The sequence below is a fragment of the Kwoniella mangroviensis genome (assembly GCF_000507465.2).
Source record: "Kwoniella mangroviensis CBS 8507 chromosome 1 map unlocalized Ctg02, whole genome shotgun sequence".
Taxonomy (NCBI): Eukaryota; Fungi; Basidiomycota; class Tremellomycetes; order Tremellales; family Cryptococcaceae; genus Kwoniella; species Kwoniella mangrovensis.
In genome coordinates this window covers 1,669,844-1,689,667 of record NW_027062534.1, presented here as the reverse complement: position 1 = coordinate 1,689,667, position 19,824 = coordinate 1,669,844, and the positions used below count along the sequence as shown (strand labels likewise).

General features: G+C 44.5%; 9 protein-coding genes across 9 annotated transcripts; 2 read left to right on the top strand and 7 right to left on the bottom strand.

The window, feature by feature from the left end:
- Positions 1–1,073: 1,073 nt before the first annotated feature.
- Positions 1,074–2,802, bottom strand: I203_105735 (uncharacterized protein; the record flags this gene model as incomplete). Its single annotated transcript, XM_019144887.1, has 7 exons — positions 1,074–1,178; positions 1,271–1,563; positions 1,639–1,771; positions 1,835–2,107; positions 2,172–2,377; positions 2,441–2,597; positions 2,662–2,802. The coding sequence occupies 7 exons, from the start codon at positions 2,800–2,802 to the stop codon at positions 1,074–1,076; spliced, it is 1,308 nt and encodes a 435-aa protein (XP_019006222.1).
- Positions 2,803–3,434: 632 nt separating this feature from the next.
- Positions 3,435–5,093, bottom strand: I203_105734 (uncharacterized protein; the record flags this gene model as incomplete). Its single annotated transcript, XM_065517830.1, has 11 exons — positions 3,435–3,525; positions 3,577–3,778; positions 3,837–3,966; positions 4,015–4,186; positions 4,248–4,282; positions 4,349–4,372; positions 4,434–4,439; positions 4,494–4,575; positions 4,636–4,715; positions 4,769–4,939; positions 5,004–5,093. 11 exons carry the CDS (start codon positions 5,091–5,093, stop codon positions 3,435–3,437), a joined length of 1,083 nt encoding a protein of 360 aa, XP_065373134.1.
- Positions 5,094–5,794: 701 nt separating this feature from the next.
- On the top strand, positions 5,795–7,612 carry I203_105733 (uncharacterized protein; the record flags this gene model as incomplete). The annotated part of the gene is made up of 7 exons (XM_019144885.1): positions 5,795–5,967; positions 6,024–6,239; positions 6,297–6,436; positions 6,487–6,829; positions 6,882–6,940; positions 7,007–7,187; positions 7,249–7,612. 7 exons carry the CDS (start codon positions 5,795–5,797, stop codon positions 7,610–7,612), a joined length of 1,476 nt encoding a protein of 491 aa, XP_019006220.1.
- Positions 7,613–8,106: 494 nt separating this feature from the next.
- I203_105732 (uncharacterized protein) lies at positions 8,107–8,992 on the bottom strand (the record flags this gene model as incomplete). Its single annotated transcript, XM_019144884.1, has 2 exons — positions 8,107–8,658; positions 8,792–8,992. 2 exons carry the CDS (start codon positions 8,990–8,992, stop codon positions 8,107–8,109), a joined length of 753 nt encoding a protein of 250 aa, XP_019006219.1.
- A 476-nt stretch (positions 8,993–9,468) lies between these two features.
- I203_105731 (uncharacterized protein) lies at positions 9,469–10,095 on the bottom strand (the record flags this gene model as incomplete). The annotated part of the gene is made up of 2 exons (XM_019144883.1): positions 9,469–9,922; positions 9,977–10,095. 2 exons carry the CDS (start codon positions 10,093–10,095, stop codon positions 9,469–9,471), a joined length of 573 nt encoding a protein of 190 aa, XP_019006218.1.
- A 1,018-nt stretch (positions 10,096–11,113) lies between these two features.
- I203_105730 (uncharacterized protein) lies at positions 11,114–11,707 on the bottom strand (the record flags this gene model as incomplete). The annotated part of the gene is made up of 2 exons (XM_019144882.2): positions 11,114–11,465; positions 11,691–11,707. The coding sequence occupies 2 exons, from the start codon at positions 11,705–11,707 to the stop codon at positions 11,114–11,116; spliced, it is 369 nt and encodes a 122-aa protein (XP_019006217.2).
- Positions 11,708–13,018: 1,311 nt separating this feature from the next.
- On the top strand, positions 13,019–15,802 carry I203_105729 (uncharacterized protein; the record flags this gene model as incomplete). The annotated part of the gene is made up of 6 exons (XM_065517829.1): positions 13,019–14,321; positions 14,407–14,473; positions 14,572–14,655; positions 14,737–14,869; positions 14,926–15,176; positions 15,361–15,802. 6 exons carry the CDS (start codon positions 13,019–13,021, stop codon positions 15,800–15,802), a joined length of 2,280 nt encoding a protein of 759 aa, XP_065373133.1.
- Positions 15,803–16,104: 302 nt separating this feature from the next.
- I203_105728 (uncharacterized protein) lies at positions 16,105–17,549 on the bottom strand (the record flags this gene model as incomplete). Its single annotated transcript, XM_019144880.1, has 5 exons — positions 16,105–16,412; positions 16,524–16,775; positions 16,905–17,218; positions 17,379–17,433; positions 17,498–17,549. The coding sequence occupies 5 exons, from the start codon at positions 17,547–17,549 to the stop codon at positions 16,105–16,107; spliced, it is 981 nt and encodes a 326-aa protein (XP_019006215.1).
- Positions 17,550–17,938: 389 nt separating this feature from the next.
- On the bottom strand, positions 17,939–19,404 carry I203_105727 (polyubiquitin; the record flags this gene model as incomplete). Its single annotated transcript, XM_065517828.1, has 6 exons — positions 17,939–18,152; positions 18,218–18,367; positions 18,433–18,808; positions 18,875–19,102; positions 19,168–19,333; positions 19,393–19,404. The coding sequence occupies 6 exons, from the start codon at positions 19,402–19,404 to the stop codon at positions 17,939–17,941; spliced, it is 1,146 nt and encodes a 381-aa protein (XP_065373132.1).
- Positions 19,405–19,824: the final 420 nt, after the last annotated feature.

Here is a 19,824-nt window from a genome sequence, read left to right as displayed (position 1 = left end):
GATGATCTGATTGCAAGTCGAAGATCAATAGTATCTGGGAAGACCATGGAGCGGGACGAGACCTAGGGGGTCTGCAGATCTACATTATATACATGTTTCCAGTGGATCGACCTGGATCTTTGATTCGGATGAGTGTCCGGATGGATACTCGTTTTTGGTAAGTATCGGATGAAAAGGACAGATCGTTAGCCGACGACTCCAACATGAGTCTACGCGTGTGAAGATTCAGCGGCAGCGGCAGAGGCAGGATCAGAGAAGGGGAATGCCAAGTGGATTAGCGGCTCTGACCTGAGCATTTGTTCCAAACTTAGTCATCTTTCTATTCAATTCGTTCCTTAAAGACAGGTAAACGCCAAGAGAGCAACTTGCCAAATATAGAAAACTGGCCCCACGGGATCAATCATTAATCGGTTATTCTTCCAGGAGGGGACCCGTGTCGACCCTTTCCCCCCTGCCTGGAACCGTGGATGTATCACGGGAAAATCACGAGAAACTAACGGTTGTTGTAGGACATATGACCTGTCTGTCGTATCCATTGGGCAAGGCAAAACACGGCATTCCAAGGAGATCCACTCTACGACTATACGTGCATGCACGGCAAACAACGGTTTCATGGATGGACAATCTGGAAGTGGATCTTTGGATGTAATTCGTCAATTCTGTTATTCTTTTGAGAGTACTCGCATTTGATAACCTTGATAATTCTAAGCCGAGTAGAAGCCGCAATAACCCTTGGGATATTTCAGGAGGACCGCCGTCAACGTCATGGTGATGCGACACTATCAGGCAAACGTGGGTGCTCACAGGCAAAGGCGTGGTTTGGCGGCTCACTAAGCAGAATCATTTGGGTCGTTCAAATGATCAGTCCAGCGTTTGGGGCATCGAAGGACCTTCACGGAATTCATCATCCTCATAAGACCGCAAAGCTGAATGAAGGATAGCAATGACCCATTGTGCATCACATGCATGAGCAACAATCGGCTGAGCATGCACCTGACCAAAATTTGGTCGCACTCAGAGACAGGTATGAAGTGAATACAATGCATAGAGACCCAAAAGGAGGAAAATGAAACCTAGGCAGTGATAGCGATTGCTGCTACACCCGGTGCCAACGAAGTGTCTAAGCCGTCCTTTCCTTTCAAGGCAGAATCTAATTTTTCTTGCCAGACTTTGGTTACCTATCAGCCAGTAGAGGAACATGTCAGTATGTCAGTCACGATGTCTTTCCAATTATCTTGAAGAAGCAAACCAAGATGGTCATCGGACGTACATCGTACTCATAGATCCATTGAGTATTACCCGCCAGACCTTTTTGGACGATTTCCTCGACGAATTCATCATCACTCAACTCAGCATTCAAGCTCTTAACTTCTTCAGCAGTTCTTGCATAACCATCTAAAACTTGATACAAGGCTTTATAATGTGGAGCTCTGAATTCATCGTATTCTTTCAAAGCATTTGCGATAGATGTTCCATTTTTCAAAGCTTGATCAACCGCTTTCGATAAGACGTATGCATCTTCAAATGCGAAACAAGCTCCGGCACCGAAAGCGCCCGATAACGCTATAAATCAAGAACCCAAGCAGAGCTGTCAGCTGTCACATTATCTTGAGAATCGATGAATCGAAGACAGCTCACGGTGTGATGCATCACCTAGCAGGGCAATTCTACCACCATGTATGACTGATTCCAATCTTGGACCACCGAAAATAGCGAATTCCAGCCATTTCTTAGGTACGTCCAGTATCTGCCTAATGGTCTCGCAATATCCCTATAACGGTCAGGAAATTGCCAGCTCCAGTTTCAGACTTTTCGTGAGGATAGTTAAACTTACCGTGTAATGTCCAATCACCTCTTCCCTTGGAACTTCAGTCCCCAAACTGACCTTCGTTCCATTCTCATCAGGTATCACAGCCCTTGTGGCAATCTCGAATAGACCGTTGTCCAGTGGATTGGTGTAGATATGCGTTTCTTTAGTATGCCAAAAGCACGATCCTTGTGGGATATTTGGTATATGCGCGACCTCTTCTCCAGGTATTATGATTCTATAAGCAGTCTTTCCTGTGTAACTTAGCTTGTGATCTGGGAACGCATAGCTTCTAGTGACCTGCCCAAATGATCACTATGGTCAGCTTATCCTTGGCAGTATGTGATGATACACTGTCACTCACTGATCGAATTCCATCAGCGCCAATTACAAGGTCAAAGGGACCTTCACTTCTTCCATCTTTAAAGATCAACACCACTCCCTCCTCTCGCTCCTGAATATCTGCTAATCGTCTATTGAGCTGAATGAGCCCTACTGGAACGGCGGATAAAAGTGCATTCTGCAACTTGTACCGTTCAATTCGAGATCTGGCAGGTGTATTTGGATCGGCTATGAGGCCAAAAGGTCAGTCATCTATCGCGAATTTCGCATACGAAAACTGGTTGTGCTCACTACTCTGGTATTTTCTGCTTATCAGTTTCCCGTTCGTACCATTTCTATTCTCGACATCGATTTTCGTTCCATCCCCTCTGTTCGTGAACTGTTCAATTTTCTCTGCCACCCCCATCAATTGCAAATGTCTCCAAGTATTTTGATTGATACCGATACCCTATGAACAACGGTGTGAGTCCAATTTGAAGCGACCTGATCACATCTTCAGTAAACCAACTTACAGCTCCAATCTCTCTCAACTCCCTTGCCGCCTCGAAGACGCTCAAAACGACATTGGGCACTCGAAGAAAGTGGATTATAGCTGCCAAACCTCCTGGACCAGCACCTACGATGGCTACCTTGAGTTTCTTATCAACTGACATCCTGTCTTCTGAGTAGTGATGCTTCAGCTATAATCGACAGAGGACGAATTAGTGGTATGGAAGAAATTTCAGAGAAATATTGGAAAATCAGCATCCATCTCTTTAGTGATCACACATGTTTGTTTGGACCCGTTGTCCGGCTCGGATCGCATCTCTTCGGATAAGAGCTGTGAAGCAAATTTGTATTTCACTGGCCAGTGGAACATCTATGTGCAATTATTCTGTAGCATCGAATTGAGATTATCTTGATTCAGGGTCTTAAAGAAATATCGCAATCGATCATCAAGATTGCGCCATTCAGAGTTATCATTTTCGGCGGTGTTCCGAGATAGTAATTGCCACAAACATCAGCCGAGGCACGACTCAATGACGAAGACGTGCTCACGGAGGGACGCTCTTGGCGTTCAGATGGGACGATGAGTCGGCTCTTCGTGGTCTCCGGGTGCCGAAAGTCTTGCTCACAAGCCCATAACAACTGAAGGCGCGGCTTTCACTTTGAGATGACTCCCACAAGAGAAAAGAAAGGAAACCCAATGGACTTGAAGGCTGATGAACTGCATAGGCTGTATGCTTCAGGAATGGCCATCTATAGAAACATGCATTGCAAAGAGTATCCGATAGTCACTATATACCTAGTAAGGGGTTTCAGCCATAGCGGAGATGCTAACAAAGTGACGTCTTTCTCCCTTGTGATCATGTACGGGGGTGTGTCCAACAGCTCGGCTAGTGGTTCACGTCAGTGGCAATCCTACAATATAGTCAGCTATCACTCACTTGTCCCAGACGACGACGGTGCCAGGCTCGTAAGTGGCTCTCATCTGGATGTCACCACTTCGTTGCAATATATCATTCAACAATCGAAGTGTAGAGTCGGATTCTTCTTTTTTGAATCCTTCGATGTACCTTGGCATACCGTTTCCTTCACCGGCACCGATCGCCCAAAGGATCTTTTCACCTGTGGCAGGATGCGTTCGGACTACAATAGCAAATCAACTTTGTTCTCGTCCGTTCTACATCGCTGATACGCAACTGACTAAGAGGGTGAGATCTCTTCTGAGGGCTGAACCTCGCCGGCAACCCCTTGGACTTGGCGTACTCGATCATACTCGTATTATCATGAACAATCTTCAGACCCTCGAGTGTTTGTTTGTATCCATCAGATAGCTATGGTAGGCCAGTCAATTAGCCGTTCTCGGTGGCTCCGTTACCTACCTGTTTGTATGCCTCCGTTGCTGAGACAAAGAGAGTATCACCACCAGTCTCTGGCACTTCAAGGGCAACGAAGAAAGTGTATCCAGGTGTCTGCTGCTCTGCTGTGTGGTCAGAGTGCCAGATGACAGAGCTTACAGACTGCAAGTCCGCTGGCTTGATAGCGCTGAACCGACTGGGGGGGTGTCAGCCACCAAATCCGGTTACGATTGCCAGTTCATGCGATTTAAACGTACTTTTCAGCTGCCTGATCTTTGTATACGACGTGCATCTAGAGGTCAAGTTAGCCAGGTGCATTGAACCAGATACTGTATATGAAGATACTAATCGAACTCACCTCTGGGATGCCTTTTGGGTAAGGCTGTGTCCATGTGAAGTCAGCATACAGCAATCACCCTAGCAGAAAATCACTGGACACCTACCATAGTCTAAAACGAGGTCAGCCAAGTCATCCTTCACAATTCACGATTGTCTCTACTTACAGGATGGATGTGAAGTCTACCAAAATCCCTGGCAGTCTCCAGTTGTTTCTGCACGCCGATATCCTTGAAATCTTGATCACGGCTGTGAACGTGTTCACATTAACATTTCCCAAATCAGTACCACAGAAGTCTGAAAACTCACAAGACGACTACACCTCTCTCAGCAGCCAGCAAAGCAAGGTCATCCAAGCCCTCTTTGGTCAATTGAGTGAGTTGAACACCCTTTTGAGTCAAGAGGTCAGCTGAGCACCGTCGATGATCCTCTGTAGACTTACCCTGATTTCTTCACCGATTCTGGGCGTGATAGCCTTATGTCTCGAGCCGGGTACAAAGAGATGCCTCTTATCAGCTGTACCTCTTGTACCAGGGTCTACATAGTTAATTTCTTCCCAGTCTGGGAAAGTAGCATGTTCTACTGAAGGAAGATATTGAGGATATCTTGGTCCCTAGTAATTCGTTCATATCAGCTTCAAGTAGAGTCATTCATCACCCCGGCCGAGCAGTACTGACATCATCTCCACCTCGTAAGTCAAGTCGACCGATGTTGCTGGTCGCTTGGTTGACGTTGGCTGTGGTCTCAGTCTGAATTTGTGATGGCATGGTGATCCAAGTATTGCAAGGTGATGATCGGAACGAACGAAAGATACAATTGCAACTTGTCCAAATTTAACTCTGTCGTGTGCTAAGATGATCCTGATGTGGTTTCCCTTCCACTGGCAGTACCGGAGCTCTACGGACCACTTGGTTTGCCATGCATTGGAATACCAATATTGCCAACCCCGAACAACTGCCAGATGATAGTCTGAATTATCGAAGACAACTAACCTTTATCGATTGAATATCGGCAGTTTCAACAAAGGAGAAATTAGCATCGATGTCGTCAGATCTGTCGGATTTGAGCGATTCCGCTATTCTCGGCAGGAACGCTTCCGACGTCAAGCTTAATTTGAACTTACTCTTCACTAAGATGCATAATTGACTCGTACCAAAGCACTAGAAAGGTTGATGGATACCTTTTCATGTCGGACTCGGCGATTCTTTGAAAAGGACGGACTGTCGCCAAATTAAAGAGTTGATGATTTGAAATGAAATGAGTGGCACCGGCACTGGCACTGACTCTCGGTGAAGCGGAGGAGCGAGAACATCAGACCATGTACTGCGACATATTGGTGATTTGTAGCAATATTTTTTTCCATGGGAGGAGACATCAAAAATCGGAACCATAAGAAGCCAGCTTTGATCGACAAAAAAATCTGAGAGCTGTTCAGCATACCCCGGTCATATCAAGCTAGCATATCAAAATGGCTCAGCCACAACCAGCAGAACTGGAGATCAGCAAGCATGTCCCGATTGATGATGTGCCTGCACTCAACTCATACGAAGAAGAAGAAGAGGTCGATCATGCCTATCTCGCTGCACCGAAACAAACCAGAATCTTCAGAGGTGTCCTCCTCCAGATGATCCTCCTCGGAGCGTGAGTATCTGATACATCCAGACAGAAGATGTCACGAGTAATTGACTGTTTATTAGCTTGTCGTTCGTCGGACCATCTCTCGCAGATGCCATCTCAGGTCTTGGAGGTGGTGGTCTGAAGGATTCCGATCTTGCAAACCTTGCGCGAGCCTTGAGTTCAACCATGACTTGTATTGTGACTCTCTTTGGTGGACCTTTGATCAACAAGATCGGAATCAAGACCGGTTGTGTCATCGCTTCCTTCGCATTCTTCTTTACCGGTAGTGGATACTAGTCAGTCTACCACCAGCTTTCGCTGAGAATTGCAGCTGACTTAGGTTATGATGATAGTGTGAACCTCAAATACGGCGTCCAAGTTTATCTGGTGATCGCCCGAGTAATTGTTGGAGGATCAAACGGTTTCTTATACGTTGCTGAAAGTACCGCTATGTTGTCTTATCCTCGATTCCAGGATAGAGGTACCTATATCAGTGAGTATCGCGTCACATCTTGATGGTACAAGGACTGATTTGGCGTTCAGGTATCTGGTCTGCCATGCGAAACAGTGGAGGTATCATCGGTGGTGCCATCATCCTTGCGACCAACTACAAGACGAGCGGAGCAGGTGCAGTCAGTGCTGCCACATACCTGATCTTCCTTGGGTTCGAAGCTTCTGGACCTATTTGGGCGTTCTTATTGTCTCCAACTAAAAAGACTAGAAGACCAGATGGTACCAAGATCCCTACCTCGAAAGAGATAACCTGGAAATCGGAGTTGAAAGCTTTGGCATTACACTTCAGACACCCTAGAGTGAGCTTCACCACTATGCGGCTACAATTGCACGCTTTTGTCGCCAACACTGATTCTTGTTATCTCCCAAACTTGTATCATGGCTGTACCTTCGTTCTACTCATTCTTCTTCTTGGGAACATACAGTACCTTCTTGGCCACTCATTTCTCGGTCAGAGCTCGTGCTCTAGCTTCCTTCTTAGGACGTAAGTGCGATACTCTCAAAAGTGATTTTACAAATGTGACTGATTGGAACACTTCTCCTAAAACAGCTACCGGAGCTGTCTGTACCGCCCTGCTGTTTGGTCGATTCCTCGACAGCAAAAGGATCTCTCGAAAAGTCAAGATCTGGCTAGGCAAGACCTTGGTACTGGTTCCACAACTCGCCAGTTTCATCTGGGTCGGTATTGAGTGGAACAAGTATCCAAATAAAGTCGCGTTGGATTATGATCTGTAAGCTTAGATTGTGGGAGGAGAGACCTAGATGCTGATCAAAACCCGTGTCATGTCGTAGGAGTCGATCAACTTGGGCAGCAGCATACCTCGGTCAGCTGCTCATGCACTGTTCAGGATTCTGTTTCCAAGTCTATCTATATTGGATTCTGGCTACTTTCTCAAACGATCTCAAAGCAGCTTCCAGGATCGGTGGCACTTTCCGTGCATTCGAATGTGCCGGTCAAGCCACATCGTTCGGTTTGGTGTCTAAATACCCTCGAGCCCTAAAGACTTTCTACTTCAACGCTTCTCTGATTGTTCCTGCCACAATCTTCATGATTATATTGGCTAAGTCAGTGCCTGAGACTCCGGCAGAGGTCGATGATATGGTCAGAGGTCTAGACCAAGTGGCTGAAGACGAGAGTGTCGAGAGCAAACAGTAAATGTGACATGTGGAAGGGGGAGTGAGTTTTTAGATCTATACGTTTGATTGGTTTGAACGGTCTCATAGAGCTTTTCGTATTTGATCATTCAACCTACATGCATTCTTGGTTCTATCTATCACAACACCCAGTAACGCATTGTCCATTCTAGCTGAATGGAAATTCGTGGATCGCTATTGAAATATGACGGTCCAGCAGTTTCTTCCAGGAGTATGAATGCGTATTGGTATTCCAAGTAGATATGTATATATTCGTTCGGCATTAGAATCTTCCAGTATTCTACCAAGGTCCCACGGTGATCTTTGGCGATGTGAAGGGTATGAAACATTGGTGATTTGGGTAGGTAGCATAGTCGGCCGTGGCATCGATCAGCCGAAGGGGCTTGAAGATCAAAGGCGAACTCAGCGTCATGGTGTCGTTAAAAATCCTCATGGTTCTCTTCTGAACCATGGTTGTCTTGATTACCCGTTAGATTTTTACAGTATCCTTTATCCTTATTTGTCTTCTTCCTGTAATCCCTGCTCTTGCTGTTCCTTCTGTTTTCCCTTCATCGCTCTTATCCTCTCTACCCTCTCTTCTTGAGCCATTTCGAAATGTTTCTGTCTCTCTTTCCTGATCAATTGAATTTCTAACATTCTGACCTGTTTACCTGTCGATTCGAAATCACCTATTAACCCATCTGAGGACAAGCCGTCATCGAACCTGTCGAAATATAATGCCCATATATCCTCTCTTTCATCTTCCTGAACAGCGATGAACCCTTCCCATCCTTCAAATGTCATTCTTTTATCTATTGACGTACAGTCCCATGGTCCACAACAGTTACCTTCGGCATCTTGCTTTACACCATATTTGATTTCGTGAGTATCGCGATCGACGTATATCCAATTTAAGTGGTTTTGCTCATTGATCGTACTGACCAATCCTTCACCTTTGTACCCCGCCCCAGCCCATTTATTCTGATTTGATGGGTAGGGGAGATAGTAGCCTGTAAACGGGTGGACAGAGTATGGTGGGAATCTCGATTGAGCATGCTGAATGTATAGCTAAAAAATGAGTGGAAGCAGGGTGCCTGGGTCAATTAAAAGTTCCTGCTTTACGATATATCTGACTCATCAAACAAAAAACAGAACGACAAACAGTGGCAATCGTTATCATATGGTAGAACTGACTACTCACTTTGTTATCCTTCAAGACGACTAGAGAACCTTCGAATTTCTCGCTGTATCCAGGAATAGGAGTAGGTAATCTGGCAATCATGTTGACTTTTTGACCACGATGAGCCTCCTTGGCTTGGGCCTTTTGACCATGTCTCACGGCCTCCGTAGTCCCTACTATGGCTGGGCAAGCTGCGACGGCACTTAAAATGCCTAACACCATAATGTCGAGTCGAAAAAGGTCGTTTCGAACGAATCTAGTCTTCAGAAGATGAAAAATCAAAAGCAAACATTGAAGATGATCCGTTGATGGGAGGTTAGGCTAGCCAAGCTATGACGTTGCAATTTCTCCATACGAGGAATGGCTCCAGTCTATCCAACGGAGCTACTCGTGACAACAAAGGACGCATTGACCTTGCAAGGGATATGTGTGTCGAAGGGGTGTTCCATGTCACTCGGAGAAATGCCGGGCACACAACATCGACCGCGTAGAATGAAGCACACCGCCACTTCAGGAATTCAGGGAGGCGATCGAGGCAGCAACTTAAATTAAAACGGGAGTCGGACGCTTAAGCATTGGTCTATGGAAACATGCATATGGGTTCTGTCTTCTGTTCTATATTCTATATTACGGTACGTGTGAATATCTAATCGCTACAGTTGTATGTATTTATCTATCTGTCTATCTGTCTATATGTCCTAGAGCAATCCAATGGTGATATCACCCTTGATTCTCGCGGAGAGATGAACTTCCACATCCAAATCCAACTGAATCCTAATCCTCAAACTTCCAGCTTCATCATCATCTTTACCGTTCTTCTTGCCTACATTCTTGAGATTTTCTTCGCCTATAGTCTGACTGAGCTGTTTCCTCTTCTTACCTCCGAGGGGATTCAAAGCGACATCCTTGATGGCGCTGGTAGCTTGATCGGCTGTCTTGGTGACTCCCTGAACGGTATCGGTAGCTTGATCCGTCACGTCGTTGGCTGTGTCTGCAACTTCCTGTCCTGCCTCTCCAGCCTGATTTAATCTATCCAGTGGTCCGTCATTGTTATCATCCTCGCCCTCAGAGTCAGAAGCGTCACGTTCGCTGTCATCACTATCGTAGTTGGGTGGTTTGTTCCCGTTCTGTTGCCTTTGGACTTTTCTTTCTCTACACAACATCCATCAGCTTAGTACCGGTACGACTTGAAGTATAAAAACTCACTGTTGTTTCTCTGACATGTTGTTGTTGTTGTCGTTCTCTGTATCACTCAAGTTTTCTTCTGTGGCAGCGTTGGGTTTCTTGGTAGGTGTGTTCTGATCTTTGGATCTAAAATTGAACATGTTTTGAAGAAGGGGAAAAGCTCAAAAGTGTCTACGCCATTTCCTTTAATATAAATGAAGAATAGACTACAGGTCAATACTACTAACTACTAATGTCTTATCCTGGAATCTGTCAGCAGTAGCGATGATATAAGGTGCACAGACGAATGACTAATGTTCAACGTCATATCGAACAGGCATGTGAAGATGAAAGTTGAGGAACCTGATTGTATGATGTCACATACTCCAATTTAGCCGCAGCTTCAAGCTGCTGGAGACATTTCTTCATATCCTTTCGTAATTCTTCAGAAGCAGGAGGACATCCTCATATAGGGTTCAATTGGTCAAGCATCGAACATTCCCTTTCCGCAGAGCCCACGATCCAACACATGCTGTGTCAGGCAGGAATCACCCTCTTTCTCTTGGCCTGCTTCTTCTCGGCCCTTAGAGTTTCTTCAATGCAAGATACACTTGTTGAAAAAGGCTTGACTGATCCTGAAATTGATAAATGAAATGCAGTATTTATGGCTACGGGTCGAGAATTTGATTTTTAGCTGGAATCGACTTCGTCTTTTTTGGTAAGATCACGCACTCAAAGGGAAATTCCCCTGAAATGCCCAAACCCGACCCGCCGGGAACACGAACCTTAATTGCGCATGTAATTCCGTAAAGCGAGTGCATACAAAACGAATCTGCTATCACCTTGAACTTCGGGATGCATGGTGTGTTGCATTGACGAGCTGTTTCAAAGACAGAACATGTTCAGCATATCCCCATATTTATTGGGCGAGTAAGAAAGTTTGCTGGGTTACATGCCAGATATGTGAATAAGATCTCATTCGATAAGATTCGTTTCATTCGGGGCATCGTGTATATGAGCTACAAATAACATTTTCCGACATATCCAGCATATCCTTGATACACATCGACCTTCCACTGTTTTGCTATACTTCTGATCTAAACCTTTCCTCCCTGATCCAAGCGATAAGAGAGCGATTATGATAGTGATAGTGATATTAATAATGATTGTGATAGATGATTAGAGTAGACCAATAGTGATATCACCTTTAACTCTAGCACTCAAATGGACTTCAACATCTAAATCCAATTGAATTCTGATCTTCAATGAACCCGAATCGTTATCCTCTTTCCCATCCTTCTTACCAACATGTTTCAAATTTTCTTCACCGATCTGTTCAGATAACATCTTCTTCCTCTTTCCCAATGGGTTCAAGGCGACATCACGAATAGCATTGGTAGAATCGCCATCATCACCTGGTTGACCGGGTTTGATCATTCCGTTGGAAATGGTATTTTCAAATGGAGCTTTTTCATCGTCTGCATATTCTTGTTGGTTGGATTGATTGGATTCTTGTCGTTGGAGCTGTTGTCTGTGTTAGGGAGACACATGTATGTCAGCCTAGGGGCGAGAAAACGTAGAGAAAGAAAGGCAGAGGTATATAGAGGTGATGGGATATATAAAGCGCGAGAGTTCTCTTAGAAACAGATAAAAATCAAACGGATCTGTTTCCAGCAGGACTTATGGCTATCGTCTTCACATCACACGGAGGAGAGAATGAAGGAAAGAAGAAGGGAGAGAGTACATCGCCACTCACTGTTGCTGGTCCGACATCTTCTCCTGTAATTCTCTCAATGGGGGTGTATACTTGATTTCGACGATTTGTTATCTGGGTAATGTCAAATGACTGCGAAGGTATTGATGTACTGGTAACCTCGTTTAATCTGCGTTGTCAGCATATTATTGAGGTTGAATATGGCTGTCGTTGTCTTATATATACATTGATCCTGGATCTGTTGGACCCACTCATTGACCCAATCCAACAACCCATCAACGTCATTTCCATCAATTGACAAAGGATTCACTCTATAGGCAGAGTGATGTGATGTCACATAGACGTCAAAGCGTCCTTCCGTCGTTTCGCATTGTCACTAACACGGATGAAAGGAGAATAGGTAGGAAGAGAGGGTCTGGATGTGTGCTGTTGTGTTGTCGGATGGCTCATGCGTTAAGGGTAACACTGCGATTGGTCCGTCCAGCTTTGCATCAAGTCATCCTGTTTTCCTCGTCTGGGTATCGTGGTTCCATGGTCAGATTGCAGAGTCCAGTCTTGCATGTTAGAATGATACTCGACTGATACACTGTCTGTCACAATGTAGATGGGGATATAGATGGGAAACCAAAGGAATGTTGATGCCATCTCATTTTCGCACTTGTACCTGTACCTGCGCCCTGTGATGGGGTTGTCGATGACGTGTATTTCTTTCAAAAGATCATTGTAAGGTACCATCAATTATCATATCACGTACACCTACGCTCCGATCTATTTTCTGCATCTCCAATCACCAACAAACCCCCCCAACTCTCGATCGTTCATCTCTCGACCACTTCTAATCCTTTTCGCCCAATTCATCAAATATCATAAAAAATGTTTACAGCTCGATTCTAAAGGTTTTTACTAATGCTTCAACTCATTTTGACCTCATTTTCGAATCAATAGCCTCCTCGTATACCATAATGTGCGGTCTTGAACGATTCTCACATGCTTAGGACGAGCGAAATTGGACTGATTAGTCTCGAGGCTAATATTTTCACTAATACTGAATATTGTCGATGAAAAGATAACCAATATAATCACTCAAATGGGTATGAACGAGTGAATGAATCCTAATGAAGATGCTAATGCCATGTACAGTAGTATGGTATGGTATACTTGGATTATGATGGAACAAGTTGAACCATGTTCTACACCTTTCATGCACTAACATATACCCTAATCAATTCATCTTTTCTTTTCTTTCTTTTTTTCGTGTTTTCTTCTTCCTTCTTCTTGCAATTAGAATAAGCAATGACCATTGATATAAACGACCGAATCAAGCTTTCCTCGATGACAAGGAAAACAACAAGTATGATATACAGTAAACAATGCATACGGATGGTAAATTGGATTCGTCCACATACAACGATAATAGTTATGCAATTGAAGAAGATTTTGATTCGATTTATCCACCAGTTGATTTCGAAGTACACAATTATTCGCTGTCCAGTCAATTCCTACTCTCAACGCCTACATCTACACCTTCATCACTTGATCGATACCCGGATATACCCATCAACTCTCCACCGACTTCACAATCTTCTCTTTTCAATCAAGATTCGGTACCCGAATTAGAATTCTCTCAAGCTTCTCAAGTAACAACACAATTACAAACACCTCCTTCCGCATCATCGAACAAGACCCATCGTTATGCACAGGTTGAAGACCCAGACAACCGCCCCTCCCCTTCCGCTCCGTCTACTCGCAAGTGCAAGTCTTTTAATCATGCGATCAAACAATTATCGCTCACCCCGCCCGCTTCGAACACCACCATCACCCTCCGATCACCCATTGTCGCGCATCGTGATGATTCTCCTTCGTCCAGACTTCAACAGCTTACACCTACAAGAAGACATAGAGATGAAGAGGAGACGGAAGAAGACAGACCGGAGATTGGCGCTGTCAAGGAAGAACTGGAAAGTCCACTCAGGAACTTAGGATTAGGTACACCAAGAGGACATCATCGAGTTAAGTCATGTCACTATCTCGCCGAACCTGGTACCCCTCCTTCTCATTCACATTCCCCACTTCCATCGTCCACGCCAGGTCTGGATAGCCCTTTTAGGAGATTAGGGCTGGGTACTCCTCGAGGTCGAGGTAGAATACCACCTCTTTCTCCTCAACCTCGACCACAATCCGTTTGTGATTCGGATGAATCCTCACCTTCATCCTCGTCATCGACCTCTCCCCTCCAGAAAAAACCCAAAGCCCAATTGCATATCCCTGCACCAGGGTGGATACCAGACACACCAACTCCCTATCGATTGTATACCCCCGCTTCCATCTCACATAAACCAATTTATGATCTCACACCACCCCGTCAGCCGATATTCACACCTTCCCCCCGATTGAGAGATGTTAAACCTATCATACCTTCCACACCCCCTCAGATAGAGTTAGGAACCAACAGTGGCCATGTGGAAGCATCCCTCACCTTCATCTCGCACGTGTCGATGGACGGTGGCATACTTGCTGCTTTGAGAAGGTACAGAGACCATTACCAGGGTCAAGGACTCGATATGAGAGATTGTGCGGGATTGAATATGTTTATTAATCCGCCTAAACGAGGAGTTAAGAAGAGGGAGGATGATGCGGAAGTGAGAGAGGCTGCAAAGATATTTAGATCATTTGGTGAGTTCACTACACTTGATCTTGTATATATACCTTGAACTTTGAATAATCAGACTGATCGTTCTGTATGATATTGCCAACTTAGATGAAGAGTTTCGAAGAAACTCTATGGCTCATGCGGTACATACGACCAATCTGTTGTCTCCTGACATGTAAGTACGGTATACCTTTAATGAACGTCAAACATCGGATCAACCTTCCTCGCATCTATTCAGGTACACCCGCTTACTTGAGTTAAACCTTGCGATAGACAACTTCGTGATTGTTCCAAAGAAAGTATAATTGCAGAATTGGAATTAGCTAGGGTGTTAGGCATCCCGACGCTGGTCATTCAGTAAGATCACACCTACACGTTGACGGTTATATGTGATCAATGATTGATCTCGAACTGATTAGCGTTTCTCATGTTGTGTAGTCTGGGTTCGGAAGGGCACGACGTTGATCCACAGGGAGATATAGTAGATAGAGATAGGCTGCACATGCTCATAGGTGATTTGCAGGATATACTGGATCGTACACAAGGAGTGGTATTGGCAATTGAAAATACTGTAAGTGATATATATCTGCCTACTGATTATGCCATTGATCAATCTTGGTACTGTAGGTCCACCCTTCTCCCAGCTCATTGACGACTCTCCAATCACTTGCTCTCCTCCTTGCCCTAATGCCCCACCCCCGCTTGAAAGTATGTCTTGATCTCGCGCATGTTCATATATCAGAGCTCGATCTGAATGATCCCGAACGTCAGGAAGACCTGATAGAATTGTTGAAGAAGATAGGTCAAGGCAGGATCGCTGGTGTGCATGTAGGCGGAGGAGGGAATGAGCATGGTGGGAAAGTAGATAGACATATTGGGTGGGTCGGACACCTTCTCGCTTGCGAGCAAGATGTCATAGCTGATGCTAAAGTATATTGCGTTGACGATGATGGGTTCTAGAATAGGATAGTAAGTGTTGTAGCAGACTCTTCCTCCTTCATGTTTAGTGTTCTAGCACCTGTCAACGTACATTCTACTGATGATACTTCGCTTTTACTATAGCGGTTCAATCGAACTCTCATCCCTCCGATCAATCCTCTTACACCCAATATTCCATTCAATCCCCATCTTAATCGAAACACCAAGATATCATCAATATCATCGATGGCCTCGAAGTCATTCAAGGACCGGGACTAGAATAAAAAAGATACCGTCCAGTAGGATCGAAGAATTGGAAGACGAAAGATCTAAGTTAGAATCTACCTTCTTACAATATATGGTCAATTTACCTGACACCGATTGGGAAGTAAATCAATACAAGTTACTTAAAAGATATCAAAAGGATAAGAAAAAGATTGAGAACAAGATATATAAAATACTTTGTAAGAGGAAGGACAGGGCGAGTGCGATGTGGAAGAGGTTCGGAGAAGGGAGAAAGAGGGAATTGAAGTGTTTGAGAAGAGTCCAAGGTGCAAAAAGGAGACGGATGAGGGATGAGGGATGAAGGGGGAGGTTGATCACGATGTACCAGTGTCATAATCATCATATCGTCAGAATTTGATTGACTTGGATCGTTGTTAGGAAATAGGATCTTGTACCGGAAAGTAATCAAACCATTGAATTATCCATCAGTAAAATAGGGTTATCCGTTGTGTCGAACATCGTTAGATTAATTTTCTTGGTCTTCTTGTTATTAGCCCTCCCGTATATTGTACTTGGTACCAATTATACATATAGATATATATGTCCATGCATATGCTCACGATCTATCACCATTTGATGAGTGATCAACCAGCTCGAAGTTTCCTACTTCCCACCCAGTCCAGCCCATTCCCTCATCTGCTGCACTTCCACGACCCTCGCCCCACCCCACCCTCCCCCCTCTTCCTGTTCTTGCCCGAGTGCACGAGACTCTTCTATACACCTCAATACTGAATTCGCAACGTGATCAACATGCAGTGGGAAGGTCCTCATGGATTCCAGAGCACCGTGTAAAGGAGATTTCGAAGCGAATGGATTGGGTATACCTGATCTTAAAGATAATTTGGATGAAAGGTCGATGAGGAATGCAGGGAGGGTAGTGAGTGGACGGATATGAGGGTGATACATCAATCCTAAATTAGACCCAGAAGTAGTGTATGTTAGTATGCAGTATTGACATACGTAGATGAAAGCAGAATTGTGCATTCTTGAGATAGACGAATTTTTGGCAAAGCCAAACTTACCTGGTCTAATGATTACAGGTTTCACCATTTCAGTCTGACCATTCTTCCTTTCAGGATCATTATACACCTGACACCTCCTAGCTATTTCCAACTCTGCTTCTCTCTTCGTCTCGATATACCTAGATGGTATCAACGGTCGGAACGCATCCGCCGCTGAAATGTAGATGAATTGTTTGGCTTTCGAAGATGGTGTTGATATTGGCGCAGAAGAGGAAGAGGAAGTGGATAAGAAGGTATCGAGCACTTTGATAGCTACATTCCATTCTCGACAGCATCAGCATATCACATATCGATAAAATAGGTCTGATCGTCCTACGGTACAGTACAACTTCATATTTTCGAAATTATGAAGCGATATACAGACAGAACAATCCAACTCACCACTATCCCTATTCATCCCTTCATATCCCCTTTTCTTCTCCCCCTCACTCTTCAATGGATTCCCATTTCCCCCTCCTCCTAGATTAGTAGACTTGATCAAACTACCCGCTAGACCCAATAGATCACCTTGACGTATGGACGACTTGTACCCCGTATCTTCAAGTAATATCCCAAGTGTGTGCACTACGCTCGTTCGATCTTTGATTAAATGCTGGTATGTCGATGGATCAAAGGCGTTGGCTTGAGCCCATTGGACTTTGGAGGACCACGCTGGACTGTGTCCTGCGGGTGTGGTATAGGGTTTACCTGATGAGCTGTAACCAAAAACAAGTCTAGGTCAGCTTACGTCCTCGTTTTGAAGAAGGAGATTGTGTAAGGATATGAAGTGTATGGTTTTGGTTAGTATTATGGTATCTATTGATTTCGGACAGGAAGAGGCAATGACGATTTGATCGCAGTAGACATCTGACCCACCTCATACTGCTCACTTCCCATCCCTTGGTGACTGCAGCTTTACATATTGCCGAGCCTATGAACGATAATGTCAGATAGGGGTCGTGAGCTGAAAGTTAGAATCGAAATATAGCACATACCCAAAAACCCATTCCCTCCCACTACGAGTAATTTCGGTACAGACGCTGCCATTTTGAATGTCGCTGATTAGCGACCGAAGCTGAGGTAGTGCACGATGTTGAATGGACAGCAGGAATCTACTCTAACAAATCGAAGGACGAACGAATAAACGAAATCGACAATCCCCCGACAAGTTAGGATGATCAACCTCCACCTTTCACACTTGCCCTCAATCTCACCATTCCATTATTGCTCGTAATGCAGTCAAGCGTCCTTGCTTGCTACTTGATGCGATCAGAAGTAGATCTGCTGGCTGATTGTTCATGAATACCAAAGAACACTTCGACCATTCATTCGCCTACAAATCAAATCTTATGTGTAATAATTTCTTTACAAAGGACGGAACAAAGCTAAAGCACAAACAGGTAGAAGAGGTACAACAATTCGAAAGAAGAGCAGACCTATTGTCCACCTCTCAATCTAAGAACCAAATGTAGAGTTGATTCTTTCTGAATGTTGTAATCACTCAAAGTTCTACCGTCCTCTAATTGTTTACCGGCGAAAATCAATCTTTGTTGGTCAGGTGGAATACCTTCTTTATCTTGGATCTTGGATTTGACATTGTCAATCGTGTCGGATGATTCAACTTCCAAAGTGATGGTTTTACCAGTGAGACTGAGAAGAAATCGTCAAGTATCAGCTTCTATAACGTCACTCGTCACTCATGAGTCAAAACTTACGTTTTGACAAAGATTTGCATACCACCTCTCAATCTGAGTACCAAGTGGAGAGTGGACTCCTTCTGAATGTTGTAATCAGACAATGTTCGGCCATCTTCAAGTTGTTTACCAGCAAAGATAAGTCGTTGTTGATCAGGTGGGATACCCTCTCTGCGAGTTAAGTCGTTGTCAGCAGTCTGTATATGGGCAACAAACAGTCTCGATGTTCCACTCACTTGTCTTGAATCTTTGACTTGACGTTATCAATAGTATCGGAAGACTCCACTTCAAGAGTGATGGTCTTTCCAGTCAAAGTCTTGACGAAGATCTGCATACCACCTCTCAATCTGAGTACCAAGTGGAGAGTGGACTCCTTCTGAATGTTGTAATCAGACAATGTTCGGCCATCTTCAAGTTGTTTACCAGCGAAAATAAGTCGTTGTTGATCGGGGGGAATACCTTCTTTGTCTTGAATCTTGCTCTTGACATTGTCGATGGTGTCGGACGATTCAACTTCAAGAGTAATGGTTTTACCGGTGAGGGTTTTGACAAAGATTTGCATACCTCCTCGGAGACGGAGCACGAGATGGAGGGTAGATTCCTTTTGAATGTCTGAGAAGATGAAAACAGATGTCAGTTATGCACTGTTATACGAAGTGAAGACGAGAAATAACTGACTGTAATCAGAAAGGGTTCTACCATCTTCGAGTTGTTTACCAGCGAAGATCAATCGTTGTTGATCGGGAGGAATACCCTCTTTGTCTTGAATTTTCGACTTGACGTTGTCGATGGTATCGGAAGACTCAACTTCGAGGGTGATAGTCTTTCCGGTGAGAGTTTTAACGAAGATTTGCATACCACCTCTAAGTCTCAACACCAAATGAAGAGTGGACTCCTTTTGAATGTCTAAAACGACCGAATTAGTCAGCAACATCCTGCATAACACAGGAAAGGTTGGGAGAGAAACTCACTGTAATCGGAGAGGGTTCGACCATCTTCTAATTGTTTACCAGCAAAGATCAATCTCTGTTGATCGGGAGGGATACCTTCCTTGTCTTGAATCTTGGATTTGACATTGTCGATGGTATCGGATGACTCGACCTCAAGGGTGATTGTCTTTCCGGTAAGGGTCTTGACCTATTGCCGGAATTGTCAGCTTATCGACCAACGATGGCATGAAGTGTGAGTTCACTTACAAAGATTTGCATGTTGCTCTGAGTCTATCGCAGGTGAAGTGTATAAGTAAGTCTGCAGTCGAGAAGAGGAATGGTGAGGAGAATGATGAGTGAAAGAAAGATAGGAGGAAGAGGAATAATCAGCATTTATGTCCTGATCGGTAGTTCATAGACCCATCGACGACGGTGAGTGTTATCAATCGAAGAGACGTAGGAAGGCGTGGAATGTAGTGGAAGACAGATGGTAGAGGAGGAGGGAAGGATGGATGCGTTATTTGAAACGCAGTAGAAGAAGAATGGGATCGGGTGGCAACGATCAACGTGTCACGTCTCATCGCCCATCGTCCAACCACTAATCCATATGCATCCGTCCTCCCTATGCAACCAGCGGATGTATGCGTGTCGTGGGGAGTGAGGAGAGGATGAGAGAGGGAAAGAGATACTCACAGTGAT